Genomic DNA, 21,822 nt, shown 5'->3' with positions numbered 1-21,822 from the left:
CGACTGAACAATCCCGCCCACATTCATTCTTTCCACAGCATAAGAAGAAGGAGGAATTAATCACCTGGGGATCCACCATCTAAATTAAATGCAGGGGAGGGCAGTGGAATTCATGTGACATCTGTGAAGTCCAACATACCCTCCTGGTGCAATATTTTTAGTAGGTGTCATTTTTATAAGTATTGGCAAGAATCAAGGGACACTTCAGTAATAAATGTATTCTCTTGAAATTAAGTATTGCTTAACCACATGTGTTCTGCAAATATATATTTTAATATTTAGCATACAGTGGGAAAAAGGATGAAAAATTAAACTTCCCCACTCCTAGATTTATGCCCTAGCATAAATACAATACTGAGTTGTAAGATCACAGCTCACCTAATGAATATTTGTGTACTGAAAGCAAGGTGAAGCAGTTTCATAAGTAAGAAGCCAGAGACCACCAGCCCAGAACAGCACAAAGGTTTATGGGTCTAGCACTCTCTTGAGAAATGAAAGATGCAAAATCAGAACTTGATTCTTCACATGTGTCCAACAGCTATAGAAACAACCAGGAAAGAATAGGAAAGAGGGGGGAAAAGGCATGACAATATATTCCCTTGCATGGTTTTTAAGTAGTCCTGATTCCCTGATATGGACTTGGACTCTCCAAGAAGAACTGATCAAGGTACACCTCCCTTCTGAATGCTGGACAGCTTGGACTCAGCTAATCACCACTGTAAAAACTAAAGGCACATAGAGCAGCAAAGCTCAATGCATTCAGCAAGTATCACTGGGAAAAACCTGAGCCTGCACAGATCAGACACTGAGGATCAGGACTGCAAGGGTCCAGCTCCAGGGTGCGAGTGCTCACAGGATCTTTTAGATGGGAAGGCACTGGACAGCTGTGGCCCCGTGGACATCCCGAGATCTTGTTATTTTCCTGCACAATTCCAGCAGGCTCACTGGAAGTATGCATTGTAGGAACGGTCACAATACCGACCTTCTCATCCTTATCTAGAGAAATCAAATCCACATCTAAGCAGAGTTACAAGACCAGCTTAATTAATGATGGTGTTTATTTCAGATTGCTGTTTAACAACCAGAGTGATCCAAACCACCCAGGAATCCAGCTTCATGGTATGGGCTCAACAGCTATGAACAGGATAATTTGAAACACCTTACAATTATACCTGCTGCTTTAGCAGTGCTCTTGGATACAGCAGGACATAACTTCAGTAAATATGTGTTTTCTGATGCTAATTTCATCCCACGCAGAGGGAAGCTGTCTAGCTATATTCACAACTTCCTTTGGAGTTTTGGCTAAACCACATCTCTAATTACTTGAAGCGTAGATGAAGATAATCTAATTATCTATTGCTGGCATGTGACAACACTTAGCTGCTAATTCACACAGAATATTTGAATTTTAGAAGGCCATTTTCATACCACGTCAGTTCGAAGCACAACTGAACCTCGGACGTAATTTGCATGAAGTATCAATTCCCCAGAACTTCAAAACAGTTACTCCTTTCCTACCTGCATCTCCCAAAGTCCATAGGAACCACAGAGACTCGGCCGCCTCCGCCGGGGCAGCTCCGGCTCCCCGCGGCCGCTGCCCGCACCTCCGTGCCCTGTCGCTCTGCCCGGCCCGGTACCCGCGGGGATGGCGGTGCCTGTCCCTGTGCCCGGCCCGGTACCCGCGGGGATGGCGCTGCCCGGCCCGGTACCCGCGGGGATGGCGCTGCCTGTCCCTGTGCCCGGCCCGGTACCCGCGGGGATGGCGCTGCCTGTCCCTGTGCCCGGCCCGGTACCCGCGGGGATGGCGCTGCCTGTCCCTGTGCCCGGCCCGGTACCCGCGGGGATGGCGCTGCCCGGCCCCGCTGCCGCCGGAGCTGCCGCAGGACGGGTACGAAGCCGAAGCCGGGTACGGAGCCGCCGCTCTCCCCGTTCCGCAGCCCGTTCCGCAGCCGGGCCCCGCCGGCAGGTGCGCCCGCAGCGCTGACTCACCGATCGCTATCGCGGAGGGGGAGTTTCCCCGGCACCTCGGGACTCTCCCCGAGCCTCACCTGAGCGGCTCGCCGGGGCGAGCTTGCCTCCAAATGGCTGCCTTGGACTCTTCTTTGGCTCTTGCTGGACCGTGACACCTGCAAAGTCGGTCCAGAGCTGCCCCTCGCTTTGCTAGAAGCACAACCAGGCTTCTGTTTGAGAGAGAAAAAGCGATTTTTTCGTGTTTTACAATGTCCTTAGAAAACGGCGTGTCCAGGTGGAATATGGATCCGTGTTAGGCTTCGCATAGACACAGAATGAGCGTAAGAAAGCCCCTGCCGCTAGAGTGCATCGTTTGTAGGGTAATTTAGGGACCGCGCACAGTTGATTGGTTTAGACTTTTCAGCAGGAAGTTCTGGTTTGGAAATTTGTTTGCAGGAAGCAGAAAGTTCGGTAAGTCTCAAGGTGTTTTCTCTTCGATTCTAGTTTTTGGTAACTGGAAGTTCTACAATACTCCACGAGGCAAATATGAGGAAAAGGTGGGACTGGATTAGTAGGGGAAAGTGTGTACTTCCCCAAAGAAATGCTGTTTACACTCTGCGAGCATTTAAATTTCCAATCATTGAAGTTTTACACAGTTGTCTTCATAGGTCTTGATTTGCAGTCTTTAGCAGCGTCCCCATTCACCAAGACTGTATTTTTTCCTGTTACAATATTTTTCATTTTAAATTTAATAACACCACAGATCTGCTGCTAACTAGGAATTTCATGCCTGTCATCATGCAGTGGAACACAGCTCCTTCAAGCTCCAGAGCCACTGTAAGGGGAGAGAGACCCTCTGCCAACAGCACAGATGTATAAATTTTGAGCTGACAAAGCGTCTCTGTTCATCTCTGCACAGAGCCAGTGGCAAGTACTGCTATCACATAGCAGAGAGGCTCTACCTCCTGTTAATGGAACTCATGAGATTATGCATGGTCACTGTTTTAAAGAAATACCAGTAACCTGGTATACTTCCAGAATTATCTGAGTCCTCCCGAGGTGTACATTAATCACACATTTCAAGGCATCTCACTGGATTAATTTACACGACCAAACAGCTTTATTTTCACTGTTCACAGGAGTGTGTTGTTTAACTGCTGATAAGGCCCTGTATGCAGCTTGCTGCTATCAAGTTACCTCGGCATTGTCATGCTCCAGGGTTTTTCCGCCTCTCAAGGACTTCCAGTCCTGCCTGAACTGATCTCCAGCTGCTGGAGTTGCAGTGCAGCAGCAGCCGTCCATTGGGACTGCAGGTTGCCTCTCTGATGAAGGAAAAGTCATTAAAACCAGTATTTTTGACGAGGCAGTTAAAGGACAAAACCAGTTTGCAATATGACCTTCCTTCTTCATCCAGGCAAGACTGTGCCCTGTAATTTGAGAGGGCCTATTAACACATCTCTGTGGCTCTTCTGATGGCTTGGGACAACTTTCAGTCTTTTCAGCTGCTTGAAAACTGGGAAGTTTGTTTCAATAAGCACACGATTCAGCTGTGCATGGTAAGAGATGTGGACAACCTGATCTTGTGTGCATGGGGAGAGCATTACTGTCCTGTGACGTTTTTAGCTGGGATGGGAGACAAACCTCCCTCCTTCCTTGAAAGATTTTTGTTCCAAACAAATCTAGTCTGAAGATCAGCAGTGAAACCAATTTACCTCTTTTCTTGTCAGCTGCAAATATGATCTTCCTTCTCTGCCAGCCTCCTGGCAGCACCCAGTGTGCCCCATGCTCTGCTGTATCTTTCTGTAACTAAACCTTCAGAAAGCTGGTGATGTTCCCCTGCCTCACTGACTCCTGCTGTTAGCTCCCCTCTCCTCTGGTGACCATTCCAGGCTGTCATTGCAGCCACCAGTCCTCACTCATTCCTGGTTCCCTGCAGCTGCTCTTGCTCCTCCAGTCCAGGCACCCCCAGTACTAAGAGCAAGGTCATAAACTGGGCTGCTTTTGGCTGGCTCTGCCAAACCACAGCACTCTCAGCTCCAGAAATGCAGGGCTAAAATACTTGAGCAGACCCATGCAGGGCCAATAGAAGAGAATTTATTAGTCTGGGCTGTGCTTCACCTCTCATATTCCCCAGTGAGGCCTGTCTCATCTGTTTTGAACCTCTGCACTGCAGACTTTTTCACTTGCTGCTGAGCCTGTTTATGCTATTGGATTACAACTTCCCAGTGTTTTTCTTGTTGAAAGAGAAGTAGCCAGAAGACTATAGAAAATAGCTACAAGCAGGAGTCTATCATCTCTGGGCCTCAAACCTTTAGGAACTGGACCTGAAATAATAAAAACCCCATGTATAAATACTGACACAAACCTTGAGTAATTATTTACATCTGCAAACACTTTCAAACAGATTAAGACCCTTTTTCTTCACTCTCTGCAAATACTCCAGTGAACAAAGTTTTCAGCAGGAATGCTGATGGAGGCTGCAGGTTTGAATAAATTTGGACTGAATTCTCCCACGTGATCCTTTGCATCAGAAACCTGATCCCACCACCTGTGCACACTTACTGACATGCCAACTTCCATGTTAAAAATCAAGAAGTTCAGAGGTTGAATCAATGTTTGCACAGAGCACACTGAAATCCTTTAAGCACAAAAGTGGAAGACATAATTGCTTATAAGTTCATGCCTAGTTTATGAAGAATTACATGAAATTAAGCAGCTGATGATTCCAAATAGCTTTCCCAGCTCTCTCCCAGCTGAGAATCCTTCAGAGCAAGGAAGCATTTAACACTACTACTTATGAAATATTTTAGTTGCAGAAACTAACATCAAGTGATGTACTTGTGATCAGAGTTAAATTCCAGTGCATACTGCAATAGCCAAGTGATGAGCTCAGCCATCAGGACCTAAAAGCAGGGCGTTTTCAGGACAAGTCCAGCACACAGCCTACAACGTCTCATAGCCAAACTCCATGTGTAGCCACTGAAGTAGGTTTTCTGAGGCAGAGACGTTTTGAGAGAAAAAAATGATTTCACAACTTACATTTCAGTGAAATAGCAGAGTAGTTTTCAGCTAAAGTCTCAAAGAAGTTAACACACCTTCATTACAAACAACTTCTGCAGCCAGAGGATTTTACTACCATTAATGTTTTTGCAGCAGTAATCTTTGTCCCCTGAGGGTTTTTTGGGAGCAACATGGAACTGTTTCCTCATCCTCCTTGTCCTGCTCTCAGCTGGAGCCTGGTTTCTTTCCATTTCCATCATAACCTTTGGGTTTAGCTGACACCTTCCCTCCTCTGCCACAGATGCTGGGTGTGGTCCACACACTTCATTAGAGAAAGCTGCTATAATTTTTTATTTTCTCCTTTTATCAAATGCATGTTTAATATCATACTTTCTTGACATTACCTGGTGTAATTCTGTCCACAATCTGAGATTGCAGCCAGTTGCCTTATCCCACAGAGCTGCAGAAGGACAGCTTTATTGCACAATGACCAGTACCATTTGAAAATGTTGCTACAGTGCCCAGACAAGCAATTACATGGAGATACTCTGCTATTCAAATTAGACACTCTCTTTATCTCATTCAGATTTGATGTACTGTGAATTGAAAATACATTTTCTGGCTTCTTATGTTTTGCCTTATGCTGTAAGCAGATTTTCTTTGCACACACACTTTGTTAATACATTCTGATAATAAATCCAAGGAGGGGCTCATCCTTTGTGCACCAGAACACTTTGGTCCTGTCTCTCCACAGCCAGTCCCACATCTGTGTGAGCTGCAGCAGTTGTTCTGCACTCCACAGACGCCTTTAACATTGTCAGTGGCTGCCAGCCCCAAACTGTCCAAAGGTGACGAAAGGTTCCAGGGTAGATAATCACTGAGGCGCAGGGTGCTGCTCTGGACAGGCCATCAGCTTCAGCCCAGAGTGATGAACAGGAGTAATTGTGGGTGGAGGAGCAAACAGGTCTGTTTCCTCCTCAGGAGACATTTGTTGCTGCTGCTTGTGTCTAGGGATCAAAGATGACAAATCCAATAAACTCAGGAGGCATGATAAACCTTTATGTGTAGTTCAGAAAAGGATGTAACAAGAGCCAAGGCGTGCTCTTTGCAGTGTTTTCTAATTTCATCCTTCTTTTGCCTGACTTCATTAAGATGCTCTTAATCTGGCACAGGTTTGGGGGGACATTGTCATGTCTACTGAAAATAGACAAGACTAAATGATAGCAACGTATTGACACTTTCAGATATTTTTTATAGGTCTTATACCTGGAAGATTGTGGGTAGGTGATTCTAGCCCAGCTTTAAAATGAGCTTACTACATCAAAAATCAGTTGGCATATCAAATGTATCATTTAGATCCAAACAATTCCAGTAGTTTCCTCTTTGATTCGATGCTTTAAGACAATGTACAGTCTGACAGTTTGAAAATTAAAATTTTCAGGGTTCAAGATAAAAGAGAAAGTTAGAACCTTATGTGCTGCTGATTTCAGGAAAGATATGAAAGATGAATTATATTAAAAGTTCCTGTCTACCTTTCAGTGCAGTAGTTGGACTTGGTTCAATAACAGGGTTTCAAAATGTTTTCAAACCTTCATTGTTAGGGGAAGAAAATCCCTACAACAAAACAGGAAAGACTTGTTTCAGGAAAGGCTGTTGTATCACTGAAAAAGGGCCCATGGAACACCTGACTCTGAAATATGCTTATTTATTATAAACAATTTCCATGGCGTCACATTGACAAACATAAAAGGTCACGAACTCCTGTATTTGAAGAAAATGTGTTTGACATCTGGGATCTGGCAGAAGTGCCTCCTGTGGGATAGATTGTTTCGCAGAGCTTTATTGAAGAATAATATTAAGAATGAATTACGAAATATTAGTGTAACCTAGTAAGAAATTATTGTATTTTACAAGCCAGAGACATAAGAGATCTTACAGAACTATTTCAGTTCATCTGATGTAAAAGCACATCAAGGAATGCTAGCTGTGACCAGTTAGCATTGAAAATCTGTGGGTGTGCAATGCTGCAGTTAGAAATGGACTGAAGGGAGAAGCCCAAATACAGGCAAAGGCTTAAACATTTGTCTGTGTTTTCAGACATCCCTGCTCTATGAAGGGATTGGGGAGGGAATTGCCAGGGAGCCTCAGTAGCTGGGGAAGCCAGGGGCTGAGTGGGAAGCCAGGCCACCCCCATGCACCCCCAGGCAGCGAGCTGGGCAGCATCCCCAGCCCAAGGCATCAGACACCTTCCTGGGGCTGGGGGGACTTCATGGTCGTGGGGAGCTGGAGACTGGCACTCCTACACTTTATCCTCTCTCCCCTCTCTTACCCATGCCAGTGAAAATCTCACAGGCACAGCCCTTTCCCTGCCTGGGAGTGCTCCCTGGGCTGTTTGTGAATCCCAAGAACATGCTCTCCCACTAGGCTGGGGTCATGCCATCTCGTGGGGTACTTCTGGGATGTCTTCCCAATCACTGTTACAGTCCCACTTGCTTGTGGTACTGCCAGAAATGGCTCTTGCAATGTGGAAGAGGGGATAGGAGGCAGCTCACCCTGTCCCAGCCTGCTCAGGGCCTGGGTGCTGCCTGTCCAAGCAAAGGGGAAGCACCTGCCTGGGCCCTTTCCTCCCCTCTCTCTTTTTGAGACCTCGGGGCCAGGTGCTGCTGCCCTGCCCTGTATTTTCACACCACCATCTCTCCAGAGCCTGCTCAGAGGCTCAGGGTTGGCCTGTCTCCCAAAAGCAGACACAGGGCTGCCCGAGGAGGAGCAGATGTTCCTATCCCCAGGAAGAAGAGGCCAGCCAGGTGTCACCCGCGCACAGAGCAAGGGCAGCACACCAAAGGTCCTTTCTGAAAGGGACTGAGTCAAGAAAAAGGCTCAAAAGCGCAAAAATAATTTAGAGTTTCCCGTTGTGAAAAACTTTTTGTCTCCTATTTTCAGGTGAAAGCTAATCTCATTTCCCTTGCTGGGAAGAGGGGATGACAAAAAGCCATTACAGAAATCACTGCAGTCTAAAGCCTCCTGGACCCATTGAAGTGAGAGAGCTCAGGAGAAGATCCATGGAGGCCAGTGACAGGCTGCTCACAGAAGCTGGACTGCTGTTCTTCCATCAAAAATTGCTTGGTTCACAAGGAGAACACACACTGACCTCCAAGAGCTTTAGGCATATCCCCCTGGGAATGGGGGGATGGCCTAAAGCCATTTAAGGTACTTAAAGCCATTCAAGAAATGCCATAACTAGAAACAGAAGTTACAAGCCCACTCTACCCTAATTTTAACACTTTAACCCAGCTGCAGGTTGTTCTGCTCCATTCCCAGGCAAACACACCAGGCCAGAGCACTCTTAAAGTACAGGAAATAAGGGAAAACCAACCTGCTGCCCATGTTCCCAGCCTTCCCTGTGCTGCAGCACTGGCTGCTCCTCAGCCTTGCACCCAGAATCACTGGGAGGTAAATGTGCCACAACCCTTGCTGATATCACTAGGGGCTGTAGGGCAGGAGTAAGGATGAATGCTCACTGCAAAGGACAGGATTTGCATGTTTAACCTCTGTTTGGTTACATACAAAAATATTCAGAGAGGTTAGAACATACAGCCCTTAAGAGACTGCTCTGCCTAACAGGCTGGAATGGGTTACACCTTGGTACAGCTCAATGATACATCTGAGTGGAAGAGTGCAGGTGTCACAGACCAGTGTTTTACCAGGAAGTTTAACAGCTGAAAACTGCAGGATATTTATTCTTGGCAGTTTTTAATTCAGCAATTATTTTCAAGAATCCTGAGTCAGCACCAATAACTGTAGGTACAAATATTTGTTTGTGGGACACAGTATCTTTGCTATGCTATTTACTTGTACTCCCCAAGCCCAAAAGTTTATATATGTATAACTAAGGCTGGCTTTCTATGGTGACCACATACCCACTTGCCTCAAGTATTTTCGGCTGTCACTATTACATTAACTCTTAGCTCTATAAAAACTAGAATGTATGGTAGCCAGGAATTCAAGGGCAAAGGGTTAATTATTTCACTGCGGCTCAAGGATTTAACTTCACATTAAAACCATTTATATGGTTTGTATCCAAGTGACATAATGAAAAGCATGCTAGAAGATGGAAGGGGCACTCATACAAGCAATCAAGGATTTATTAATTTAGTTTTTCAAGATCTTAGAAAACCTGACCAAACACTTCTCAGCCAAAGCTGTGGCTGTTCCTTTGCTTAACTGACATGGTGATCCCATGAGTGAAAAGGATTTTCATTAGCAGGCAGATGGAGGATGTGTTTCAGTACTGGATTTTAGGAGGCCTTGATGATGATTTTGGGATGGTATGGTGACCGAACCTTGCCAGAGCACAAGAAAGGAGCAATAACAAGAAAGAGAAAAATGGGAGTGCAGAAGTGCTGTTAAAGATCAGCAGCCAGCTGCCATTCAGAACAGTCCTTACAAACAGTGGCACAGACTATAAACATCATTGTGAAAGAGCTGAGATCACACTTGCTGTCCTAATGAGTTACTGGCGTGAGAAAGTGTTCACCTGTATGAGACAGGGAGCTGCTGTCTGACTTCCTGGAAAAAACCACGTAGGCTCATTTTTTCCATCACTGATTTGGCTATGTGCAGGCTGACACCAAGGACGGGTCAACAACATTCAGCAGTACTTGCAGGCCTGAGGAGGAACTGGTGCCACCAAAAACAGAGAGGGAGGAAAGAACAGGAGTTCTGGTACACAGAATACAGCCCATGGGATTTCTCAAGGAAGTACAATTCAGAGTTTACCCTTAAGGAAGTGCAGCAGGAGGTTAAAGCCCTGCAGGGTGTCAGTTTTATAGCCCAGCAAAACCCCATCACTCCAGCAGTGCAGTGTCCTTTACCAGCTGGCTGGATAGCACTGACTGAAAATTAAGTACAACCTATTTCAGGTTTGTCCACATTTGTGAGTCAGCTTTGGAGAGACAATTTCCTTACCCACAGAGCTCTACCCCCTTAGCTGGAAGGACTGTCAGAACATATTGGTCTTGCATAGTGAAAAGAGCAAAAAAGGGGAGGGGATCACATTATTCAGCCCCCTGTGCAATCCCATGTCACAAAGACATGGTGACACGTATAATAACAACCTAAAATTCAAATTCTCAACAACTAGAGAAAGAAGGATAAGTGACTCAGGTGTGAAAAACCTGTATTGGGCTACTTCAGCTGTATGTCAACCGCAAAGTCAGAGCAGCTGTGTTTTGTGAAGTGTCCATTCTCTCCCACATTCAGTGGAAGACCAGCCCCTTGTTACCTTCACTCATCAGGCCACTTCAGCCAGAGTGGACTGTGGAACTGTAAGTCTTTGACCAAGGGTCACACCTACCTTCCCATTTTCTTCAAGTAATTCTAGAGAGTTGCTTTCTTCTCTTGAATATAAATTTTGTAGCTCAGCATTCCTGCACTTGGCCTCTCCTCTTTCAGTTTGCATGTGTGCTCATTTCAGTGTAATTTCTCTTGAGCATGTGATTCAGAATTGATGTGTTTGCAGTGCGGTGGAGGGAAATGACGCGTTCTCGTGACACCGGGAACGAGCGGCGGCGCTTCCTTTGAGTGCATATCAGCTTTCTGAGTGCTTGTAAATCATCACAAGCCCGGTGAATGGCGTATCACCTACCTCACTTTGCAGCGACTTATTTGAGTGATAAGAATGTGAGAGAGCAACTGTGTGACATAAATTCCTTCACTTTCCACAAAGCAAACCAGAGCCAGTTTTGGCTGTCCTTGCAAATTGCAAATTGAAATAAGAGCATTCCACCTGCAAAAAACCAACCTAACCAACAAACTCAAACCTCATTAGGCATGGGTCATTGAGTGTCATGTGGGTAGAAAAGCCTTTGTTGTACTGAAGTCATAAGAAACGTAGTGCAGGTGGGAGTGAGAGCTAGCCACTGGTTAATGATTTATATATGAGGAAACCAGTTCAGTCTAAATTATCTTATATTAACACTACTTGTTGTGGAGACAAGTTTATTCTGCCAGTTGGAAGTCAAATTCTGGCCATAGCTTCAAGGTCACTGTACAAACCCCTGCCTTCACTGGCTCCAAAGACCCAGGACAACTGGGAGAGGGGTAGGGCACCATGTCAGCCTGGGATTCTCTGGGAATACTTCCAAGGCATGCAGCCTTTACACCTTCCTGTGCACCCTCCAAATGTGGTGGATAAACATGGCTGGTGCTTGAGGGGGAACTGGGCATCCTCACCCTCAGAAGCAGTGACCTTCTCCATCCTTTAGTGAACTTTCAGGGGAAAGAAATGCCTCAGATACGTCAAGCTCCTAGTACAGATAAAGTAGTATTACACAAAATGTTAATTTGAGCCTTATCATGCATAAACCCACCAGGAAATGAAGGTAAAATACACACAGGTACCTCCAAGTATGAGCAACTGTACAACATAAAAAATGTGAAAGAAAATTAGCCTCTGGAAAATTAATTGTATTTTGCTTTGAAGTTGTCTCTGCTATTGCCTGTATGTTACTAGTGTTTATGACCAGTAGGTGTACCAGTACCACTGATTCTCATTCACCTTGCTTTCCAAACAGGTTACATAATTATGTCATGCATACTTGCAGTGATCTTGTATGAACACCACTAAACCAGTTAATGATCAAAATAAACTGGAATTCAATTATAATTTTTGTTAACAACATATTTATTAAAAAAAAATTAAAATAGTCCCTACTGTTGTATTCAATGCAAATTATTCATGAGCTGTAGAACAATGCAAGCCTTAAAAGCTCATTTTCTGCTAGAAATGAAGTAATGGTTATAGGCTAAAGGGAGAGGATGAGGGATATTGAAATTATCTTTTTAAAAAAACAGTACAAAATTATTCTTAAAAAAAAAAACAAAAAAAAAAGACTTCAAAATATAACATTTTTATTGATCCAAGCTGCAAGTAAGAGTCAGGGAAATGACTGTTTCAGCAGCAACACTAAGGAGCATCCTTTGAGCTGGGCAGCGAGTCCTCCTCCTTCCGCCTCTACTGGCTGCAGGATAAACTCCTTGTGTAAGGTGACACTAAATGTGCTATACCCAAAATTGTGCTTAGATGTTTCTGGTATCCAGTGCATCTCATTAGGTGACATCATTAGATGATGGTCAGGGCATCACCTTTTTAATCAACTGGTTCTGCATTCAAACACATGAATGCAGCCATCCTCCCCACGCCCTGCCACCCCTTTTTATTGAAGTGATTGTTCATATTTCCCAAGCAGAGCTAAAATGCTTCATACAGCAAGAGAGATCTGTCTCAGAGATCCTGCACACCGAGAGCATTCTTTAGGACTTTTACATTATCTTAGTGTGTCTCCCCCTTGCCTCTGGCCATGCCTGCCTCCTTCTTGGCTCCACCATCAAACAGCCATCGTGTCTGTATCCTGATATGGATCAGCTATGCTTGATCCTGCTGTGGGAGACAAGGATGCTAGAGGTCAAGGAATGAATTCTTCCTTTTACAGATGTTGTCTGGAATGTCTTAATTTCAGAGCTATTTATAGGATAACGGGTACTTATGTTTCTAAGGAGATAATCTCCTTTTTAATATTTTGTGTTTCTGGTTGAATATTTTTTCCATGTCAATGACATCATAACTAAAGCACTGGAGGTCAACTAATCAGCAAGCCCTTTTTTATTAACCTTCTGGTTCAATTGTAATTGTAACTGTATCCCTCTGTAATTCTCTTGTGCCCATGGGTAAGACTGCACTGCTGTGAACCAAATGCTGTCACTTACACCACTGTTAACTTGCACCAACTCAGGCTGGGTAATTCCAAGTGAGCACAACCCTGAGGAAAGGCAGAGGGATACACTAAAGCTTTCTGCATGTATTATGTGTATGTAGGTAACAGCTTGGTCCTTTTAATTTTGGTATTTTAAATTTTGCATTTATACAGATATATAAATGCAGTGAGAAATTTTATAGACACTATGATGTAAATCTGCCCTTGATATCATTCCGAAGTCAGTGAAATTACCTCTCCTTCAGTTCTATGTCTCTGTGAGCTTTGTTTGTTCCTCACTGACCTGGTGTGTAGACTTGGGCTAGCAGGTGTTTATGGTCACTGTAGGAGCCCAGGGATCTCTGTTGAGCAGCTGCTGTTGTTTTGGAAGGAGTCAGTTTTTCTGTCCCCCTGTTCTACTTGAATGGCATCAGATGTCAGGGTCCAAAGGAATATTTTGAAATGATAAATTATATTCCAGTATTCTTGGGGATACGTATTTGAATAACAAATCTGTGTAATCTTGGCAGGCCTTCTTCCTCTTTGTTTGCATTTCATATAGTCTGTGAAACAAAGCAAGTTTACTGACCAAAATGTTTCTGAAAAATGGGAATTTCTCGTGAAGACTGGGGGAAATCTAGTCGTGGATTTTTGAATTTTGTTTGCATTATGTGTAGGCAGCCAAGAAACACCATGCTTTGAAGATTTTTGTTGAAAACTAACCTTTGTAGCTATGGTTTCACATGTTGGTTGGAGAACACGTGCAGAAAGTTGCTGATGAACAGTCTCTGGACTAAGGTCCCAGTCTGGACAAACACATGCACAGAACACTGCAGAATCTCAAGGAAGCCAACATAATCCCTCATAGGTTACAGGGAGGAACAATTCCTATCAATAATGTGACTATGCTGAGGCTTGGGTGTAATTTCATGTTTTAACAAAACAGAATCTATTGCCTGGGCCGGCCTTTGAAGAGCAGGAGTGAGGAATCATTCATGGAAATGCATCAATGAATGTCTTGAAATACCAGAAGAAATTTTGAAATGTTGAAGGTCATCTCAGGAAATTGCAAAGAACACAAAGATAGTGCCCACGAAGAAAGAGATACTGCAATCATGCTATTATTTATTTACAGGAAAGAAGCTTTCAGCTCTACTCTAAAAATATACATATCTGCTTACATTTATACCACTGACACTGAGATTTGAGACTTAAAATAATACTGGGCTAAACCCAGACCTGAGGTGAGGTGTTTAGTGATCACAGACTTCAGCACAATGATCACATTGAACTCTCTGTAACTTGGGCCACACACTCTGCCTGCAAACTGGAAAAGCCTCATCCAAGGTTTGTAAAGCCTAAGGGTATATTGCATAAGCATGTCCTTATCAGACTTCTTAAAATGCCTTGAGACTATCAAGCCAACACAATAACAGATGCAATTTCCAGAGAAAATCTGTACTTAGCATCTTTCACCTTCAAAACTGAGGAGCTGGGGGGTTTTAAAAATCCTGTTCATAAAGCCAGGCTCTACCAGCAGGCTGGGCAATCCCTTCAGCCATTCCCAGCTAATGCTTTGCTGTAAGAGTGCTTAGAACGTGACAATGCCTGCATCTCCAGTGAAACACATGAAAAGCTTGAACAGGTGGTGGCTGCAGAATAACGTGGTGGGAAAATAATGGATCTTCCCTGGGTACGAGAAGAGCAATTGAGGTCAGTCAGGCCCTAGAAAAGACAAATAGCCTACAACTGATCTCCAAAAAGCAATGTTAAGCGCCAGAGAAGAAGTGGAGTTTGCTCAGCGTGTGCTTGCAGTGCATGAACATGATGAGATCATTTGTCCAGGACAAACCAGAAAGGGAAAATGAGTAACCTCAGGGATATGGGAAAGGGAATTGGAAGAGACTGAATATTTCAGGAGTTATTAATTGCTGTAGTGTTTTCTACAGATCCCTTCGCTACTCAGATACATTCCTCAATTCTTACAATGAGGTTACTGAATCATTATTTACTTCCTGTGTAAAAGCTGTACCCAAACTCTCCCTTGTGTGGCTTCAACAGTATTTATTGAGTTACCCAGAAGGGTCAGTTTGCAAACCACTAGAGGGATTGCAGAAGTTTGAGCTAAGAATGGGAATAGGTGAGATTTCCACAGCTGATGTGCACAGTTAAAAACTTCAGACTGACACAGGTGAGGGAAGGGGCAGCTGCAGAGAACAGTCAGCTATCACTGACATCCCCACACAAATGCCTCTGGACCATTACACTCCCTGTGGCACTGACCCTTTGGCACATGTCACCTTTCTGAGGCAGGATTTCTGCAGAGTCTCCAGAAGTCTGGTTATGGCCATCGTCCTCAGTCTGCATGCATGGCACCTGCTTTGGGGTTTAGGTATTCAAAATTGGTTCAAAGTCTTATAACAACAAAATATAATGGGCGTAAAACACTTGTCTGGACTTGTGTCAGATGAGGAAACAGAACTTCCTTGTGCCATGTTGCCTTACAGCTCTTTGACTTCCAATTGCAGAGCCACACCACCACTTCTGTAGCTTCTGTAAATTTTCCTGTATGCAGATATGTGTGCAGTGCTTTACACAAACTTAGAAGATTCTAAGGACACTTGTTATCTTTTCATTGAAGAGCATTAGTCATGCAGATTAACACCACCTGAGGGGTTTGTCCATAGGGGATAGAGATTTATTTTGAAAATAACACCTGTCAGGATTGAATAACATTAGGGCATACTTTTATTCCTTTTTTTTAACATCTTTATGTTATGATATTTTCCTTGTTCTATAATACAGCTACATGCTGTGGAAGATATTCAGTAGCATATTCTGTGAATAAGCCAGGCTGGAGAGCTTGCATGACCACAAGTTGTACTGATTGTATTGTTCTGCCAGCTCTAGACAGAGAAAAATTATTATACAAGTTCTGCTGATGCTGATACCATGTTTATGAGACAATAAAATTGACTCTTCTGAAGGCTAAGTCAAAAAAAAAAGGCAAATATGAATACAGGACTCCAATTGAAGAGGAGAGAGCTCGTATGAATGGCCCTGGGCACCACACTCAGTGATGGTGGGTGACCAGGTTCTCAAAAGAAGTTGAGTTTTTAAAACAAAGTTATTGTAGTCAGTGAAAATCACCAGTTGAAAAGCAATTCTGTGGGATCCAGGAAGCTCTTGGGTGAAATAACATTTTGTTGTCTGTGTCAAAAACTCAATTCCCTAAAAATATATCAAAGTCAAATAAGCCAGATGATAGGATTCACTTTACTCCCTCTGGCACCTAACCCAACTAGCATGAACCAATTTTTTTCATTTATCAGAATAGCTTCTCCTTCCCTTCCAATTATTATGATCTGTATCAAAGATTGCTGCCATATCTGCTTTCTTTTACCATTATTCCAGTTATTGCATTGGCAATAGGTGCTGCACAAACACACAGTGGAATGCAGTTTTTCTGCTGAGAACCTGTGTTCAAACAGACATGACAGCTGACAGGCAGGAGAGGCAAAGAGCTGTCCCTTCCCTGCTTGGCAAGGGAACAGCTCTGCCAGCCTGAGCAAGCAGAGCCAGAGGGAGCCCCACACACCCAGACCAGGGTCTGTGCTCTGCCTTGGTGCTGCTCACAATACTGGCCATTAACCATATGGCAGAACTCTTCATGTTAGAAAATCGTCAGCAGTGGATTAGAATAAAGATTCATTTTCTGAGCAGACCTGGAATTCTGTCTGCTTTTGAGGAGTCCTGGCCTCAGAGGAGGACATGAATATATGAAACAGTTGCATGTTTACGTTTTTAGCTTTCATGCTGTAAAAACCTGACATGCGTAGTCTGCTTTTTTTATTTGGTGAGAATTGCTGTAATATTTGAGTCTGCAATGGTCTATTGAAAACCGACCCCTGAGTAGGAAATAGAGAGTTTAGATGTTATAAACTGCTAGTAATTTATTATTTTGAGATTGGCATATATTTTGGCAAAGTTTAAGTTGGCTGGAGTGATAGTGAGTGATGAAAGATGTTATGGCAGTTGAGAAGTGGCTGAATTCCTTTGTTTCCAGACTTTTCACTTTTTTTTAAGGCGCAGAATGTTTATATAGAAAGTGTAATATTGTTTTATGAGTATTTGCTGGACCCTGCTAAAACCAAGCACTCAAGCTTTACTCTTTTAACAAAGTGTTTTGTTATGGAATTCCTCTGGGTTTTGATGTTTCTAAAGTAGGGTTAAATCAGGTTGGTATGTGGGGGCCATGGGAGAACAGGCCAGAAGTGACAAACTGTCTGATGTCTAACAGAGTGTGTTTCCACTCCAGGACATGATGTGGTGGCAGGAAGAGAGGACTCCTCAATTGAGCATGAAGGAGGCATAACATAAGGGCACAAAAAGGGGGGAAGAGAGGATTTTAAGCTCTGAGAAAGCTGGCAGCATTTTAAGAGTTGGACATTTTCAGTGCAAGACCCTGCCTGCCCCATGGCTGCTCTCTGGTCCACCAGAGCCTCCATGCTTCCCAGTTTTTATTTCCATCGTCTGGAGCAGGAGCACTTTTAGTCCCATGGTTATAAATTATCATTCTTCCTTCCCAATCATCTCTATTTTCCCCTCCAAGACTGTGGTACTTGATGAGCCATGATATACTCAGGAAACAAATTCTTGTTTCTGATATTTCTCTGCCCATTTCCTCTGCATTTATCTCCTCCAAGTCGGCTGCTCATAAAACTCATTGGCTTTCTGCCTTCAGCTTGGCTCACTAAACCCTGGAGTCAGTCTCCAGCCTTTTTGTTTTTGCAATAAAGGACAGAGCTCTGAGCCACAGCATCCTGGGATGTTGTAGCAGCAGAGAGAAAGCCTTTAAACCATTAAGAAACGGAAGCTGCTAAACTCAGTGTTTCATTGCTGAGAGCATCAGGGCTTCCTTCAAGCTGAGTACAAGGAAAAAGAGCAGAATTTCTACTAATTCACAAATCTTACTAGGAACAAGAGGCAGGTTTCTGGTTGTATCATGCAGTCTATGTTGTAATAACTTTCCAACTCTGTATTCTCCCATTTAATACTCCACTTTAATGAAGACCTCACGTTGCTACTCTGCTCCTACTTGCCCACATTATAGTCTTTGTAAACCTCTCCCAAGTAGCACTGAGCACTTCCAGTTCTCAAAAGACAAGCAAAGGTTATCCTTCCTGTCCTAGCAATGCTAGAGAGCCAAAAAGCCAATAAGGAAAAACAAAGTAAAAGAGCTTGTTTCAAACAGATTTAAGAACAAGGCATATAAACCCTCATCCCTATTAAAATAAAAGACCAAAGTGCCAGTGGCTTCAACACGCATTATACCTTCCAACTATACAATTTTTAATTTTTTTTCAAACTATTAAACCTATGTATAGATTTAGCTTAGCACTGAGAGGCCTCAGCTGGAATACTTTTCACAGTTTTGGGCACTGTGCTTCAAAAAAGATGTGAACCAACTGGAGAGAATCCAGATGAGAGCAACAAGAATGATCAAAGATCCAGAAAATGTGATGTATGAGGAAAGACCAAAAGAATTGGGTTTGTTTAGACTAGAGAAGAACAGTCTGAGGGGAGACATGACAATAGTCTTCAGACACGTTAGACTGCTGCAAAGGGGAAGATAAACTGTTCTCAATTTCTACTGTAGGTTAGAAAGCAACAGATTACAATGGAGATTCAGATTAGACTTTAGAAGAAACTTTTTTTTTTGGTTACAGCAGTTATACCTGATAAGACAATGCCCATGAAAACTGTGGGATCCCACTATTTGAGATTGGGGTACTGGTATAGGCTGGACTGCTTTGTGGTAGAAGCATGAATAAGACTGCTCCTAGTCCTTTTCAGCTATTTCCCTCCATGTCAGAAGTGTATGAGAGACATTGGAAGTGAAAAAAAAAAACAAACCAAAAACCAATTAATATTTTCTGAAGGAATTTGGACTGGTCTGACCTGAGTGGTCTTTGAACAGGAGATTAATTGCAGCCATACCTGCAGAGTTAGTATTACTACCTTGTAGCCATTAGAAACTGTTTGCAACTATCACACTGAGGAAAACAGGGAAAAATAAAATTCTGATTCTTATCTGCTCTAAAGTCCATACTTATGCTGGACACTGTTCTGGCAGTGGAGGCCTATCAAAAATCTTGAGTGTAAATAAGCATAAAGTCCTAAATGTTGTAAAACACACCATCCAGTGATAGATTTCTATGAATTCTGTTATATAGAAAGATTTAATACAGAAAGGAACCCAAATATGTGACACTTTGTCAGAAAGCAAAAGATTACATAGTACAACACGTTTTTTTGGAATGAATTTACAATGAATTTTAACTATAAAATAGAATGAAAAAAACCAGGTGAAAGTAAGACAAATGCAGGGTGAATTGAAACAAAGTGCCTGACTGATAATTCCAGAGATAATTGGGAATGCAAATTGGGACTCCTGAGGTCCCTTGTTTCAATAGGTGGGTTTTTTGTTTCTGTTTCTGCTTGCTTGTCTGCTTTTCATTTATAATGAAAAAAAAATTTAAAAGGCAAGATTGCAAAAGCCAGCTTTTTCCTCAGTTTTTTGGTGCTTTCTGCTAAGCAGCCTTGGAGCTACAAAGGTTCACAGTCTTTCACATAGATTCATGCCCTAGAAGTGTTTACAGTGAGAAGAAGAGTCCTTAAAATACATGACCACACAGACAATCATATGGGATCTTCAGGTGTTTGCATCCTGGTCAGGACTGTGCATGAAGAAGCCTCTAGACAGGCATAGGTCACCGGCTCTGTGGAAAGAGTGACTTGGTCTGGAGCTGCTATGGGAGAGAGTTCTGCAGAGGAGGAACTGTCTCTTTTGGCTGAATGTTTCCAGGGCACAAACTGGAGGTTTAGAAGGAGTACTGTGATACAAATATCCTCAGCCTGATGACGGAGCTTCCTCTGAAGTTGATGACGGTGTTAACAGTGATCATTTCCAAGTCCAACTCGATGGTGCGGGGCCCCTTCACGGGCCGGGTCATCACCAGAGTAGCACTGATGGGTCCTGTTTGCTGTGCATGAAACAAGAGAAAGCAAGTGAGATTGCCAAAACTAGTTCTTCAAAACTACTGTCTCACTAGTCTTCAAGCAGCCAAAATAGGTGTTTTGTGTTTCATTCTTTGAAACCACTGCAACTGATAGGACAGAGTTTCATTTCAGCATTTGGCTTCTTTTCAGTGTGAACTGTCACCTTCTACAGTTTGTAAAGCCTTTGGGAGCCCTGCACATTAAAGTGCCTATTGAACATAGACACTTGCTATTGCCCGAAGAAGAAAAAAGGTGAAAACATGGATTTAGAGTATAAACAAGTAATGACAGATTTTTGTTTGTTTGTTTTTTTTACTTGAAGTACTCTTTAGTTTGATGTAAAGTTATTGTGAAGCAGAGACACCCAGAAGGGCTTGTGTTAAAGAACCTGGAGAACAGGTGTCCCCATGTGAATGGGGCCTGGGTTTGTGGTACATTGTGTATGTTAATGGTACAAACCTTATGCTCCAAATAGGGCTTTGAATATGCAATGGCACTTCAGAAAACCCTTTATTAAATGGAAGCAGACCTTTGCAGTATCTGACCAGAACAGTGGATTACATGCATTTGAAAATCAGAGCTGCTGATGTTAAAAGCACTTGCAGTTTGTTTTCCGTAAGGAGCTTACATAAGCACAGTGGGTCCTGTTTTACCTGTCCAGTTCTACCTCAAAATGGGTGTTTGTTACCTTTGATCAGAGAAGGCTGACAGAGCCATGAGGAGGTGCTGGGCATGTTGCCTGGTCCGTGCCAGGCTGGGTCCTGGTGCCTGAGCAGGGCACAGTGTCCCTCCCCACTGGCCATGCCCAGGAATGGCTGCGTGATGAGCACTGGAACAGCAGGCTCGGGCACTGGGGGTTGGGGCTGGGGCCTCAGCACTGCTAGATTGGCCCAGATCAGGGGAAAAGGCCAGTGGGATCAGTGATGACTTTGCAGCAGGAAAGCTCTTGTGAGATGTTAATGATTGTAATGAGTCTGCTTGTCAGTTCAGGATTTTGGAACATTTTTCTTTTCTTACAGTGGGAATCTGAGGTTCTTGTGAGAAATGTGCCCTGGAATCTATTCCACTACCCATGTCCGTGAGGGATGGGAGCCTTCAGCAGGCACAGAACAAGACTTAATGTGAATGTCAGAGCCAGGTTTTGCCTGGGGCTGAAAATCAACCTCCTGAGAGTCACCGACTCTTGTGGATGTGCCCCATTCTCGGCAGACACCCCTGTAATCTCTGCATGTTGGTGGTGTGGCAAAGATGACTGGGGAACACAGAGATTTCCTGAGGAAAACAAATTTAAAAACCTCAGGTAATTACGTTTTCTCTAACAGTGTCTACAAAAAATGTGTGTTCTCAGTGTAAAGAAAATCATAACAAATGAAAGCAAAGAACCCAGAATTAAATTGTTGGCATAAAGAGGTAGTTTTTTTGCTTAATTTTTGCTTTTCACATTTTTGAATTTCCAATGGAAAGGTTTAATAAAACAGACAAGAAACATTGATTCTTTTGGTGACAGTTGTTGAGTGCCCATCAAATAAAAAACAGTTTGGCACAATGATGTTTCTCTTGAGCTTGGGAAACCTGAGCTATTCTTAGACAGGGGTATAGCTCTGGGCTTTCCTAAACCTGCTGTCTCATAGGAGAGGCATGTTTGCTTTGGGTAGGTTACTCTCCTGAGAGATCCAGCAGTTCCTGCAGATCAGCACGCTGCTCTGCACATCTGTGTGTAAAAAAAAAAGCCTCATACTGAGGTAGTCACAAGAAAAAGCCTCATACTGAGGTAGTCACAAGAAGCTCAGTTGTGCCATCAGGACATTCAGCTAATGACAAGATACTCCATGTTTTCCCCAGGGAGCACTGGACTTACCCGCATGTAGAATTCCCTGCCCTCGTTCCCTGATTTGATTTGGAAGATGTAATAGGCTCCAGGGTAGCGAGTTGTTGCTTGCATCTGAAAAATATCTGAAGGCACAGACCTCCCAGACACCATATCCATCACTCTGTACAGGATGGTGAACGGCTGATCTCTGCAGCCAGGGTTTTCAGCGGGACACATGCAGCGGCTGGT

General features: G+C 43.5%; 2 protein-coding genes across 6 annotated transcripts in view; both read right to left on the bottom strand.

Moving 5' to 3' along the window:
• TC2N (tandem C2 domains, nuclear) overlaps positions 1-10,394 on the bottom strand; it is a 40,026-nt gene extending 29,632 nt beyond the window's left edge. For 2 of the 5 annotated variants that reach the window (XM_039712667.1, XM_039712671.1), the window contains exon 1: positions 2,049-2,448. The gene's annotated coding sequence lies outside the window, so the exon portion shown is untranslated. Of the gene's footprint in view, positions 1-1,517; positions 1,677-2,048; positions 2,449-10,303 lie in introns of those variants that run through there. The other 3 variants (XM_039712670.1, XM_039712669.1, XM_039712668.1) reach the window with 3 other exon arrangements.
• A 3,505-nt stretch (positions 10,395-13,899) lies between these two features.
• Positions 13,900-21,822, bottom strand: part of FBLN5 (fibulin 5) — a 58,655-nt gene continuing 50,732 nt past the window's right edge. The window contains exons 12-13 of the mRNA XM_039712672.1: positions 21,622-21,817; positions 13,900-19,747 (exon numbers count right to left, since the gene is read on the bottom strand). Of these exons, the coding sequence (XP_039568606.1) occupies positions 19,586-19,747; positions 21,622-21,817 (358 nt within the window). The 3' untranslated portion in view covers positions 13,900-19,585. The remainder of the gene's footprint in view (positions 19,748-21,621; positions 21,818-21,822) is intronic.

This window comes from Passer montanus, unplaced genomic scaffold (assembly GCF_014805655.1).
Source record: "Passer montanus isolate IOZ18808 unplaced genomic scaffold, ASM1480565v1 scaffold27, whole genome shotgun sequence".
Taxonomy (NCBI): domain Eukaryota; kingdom Metazoa; phylum Chordata; class Aves; order Passeriformes; family Passeridae; genus Passer; species Passer montanus.
The sequence above is the reverse complement of the archived record's forward strand: the minus strand, read 5'-3'. Positions and strand labels throughout refer to the sequence as shown.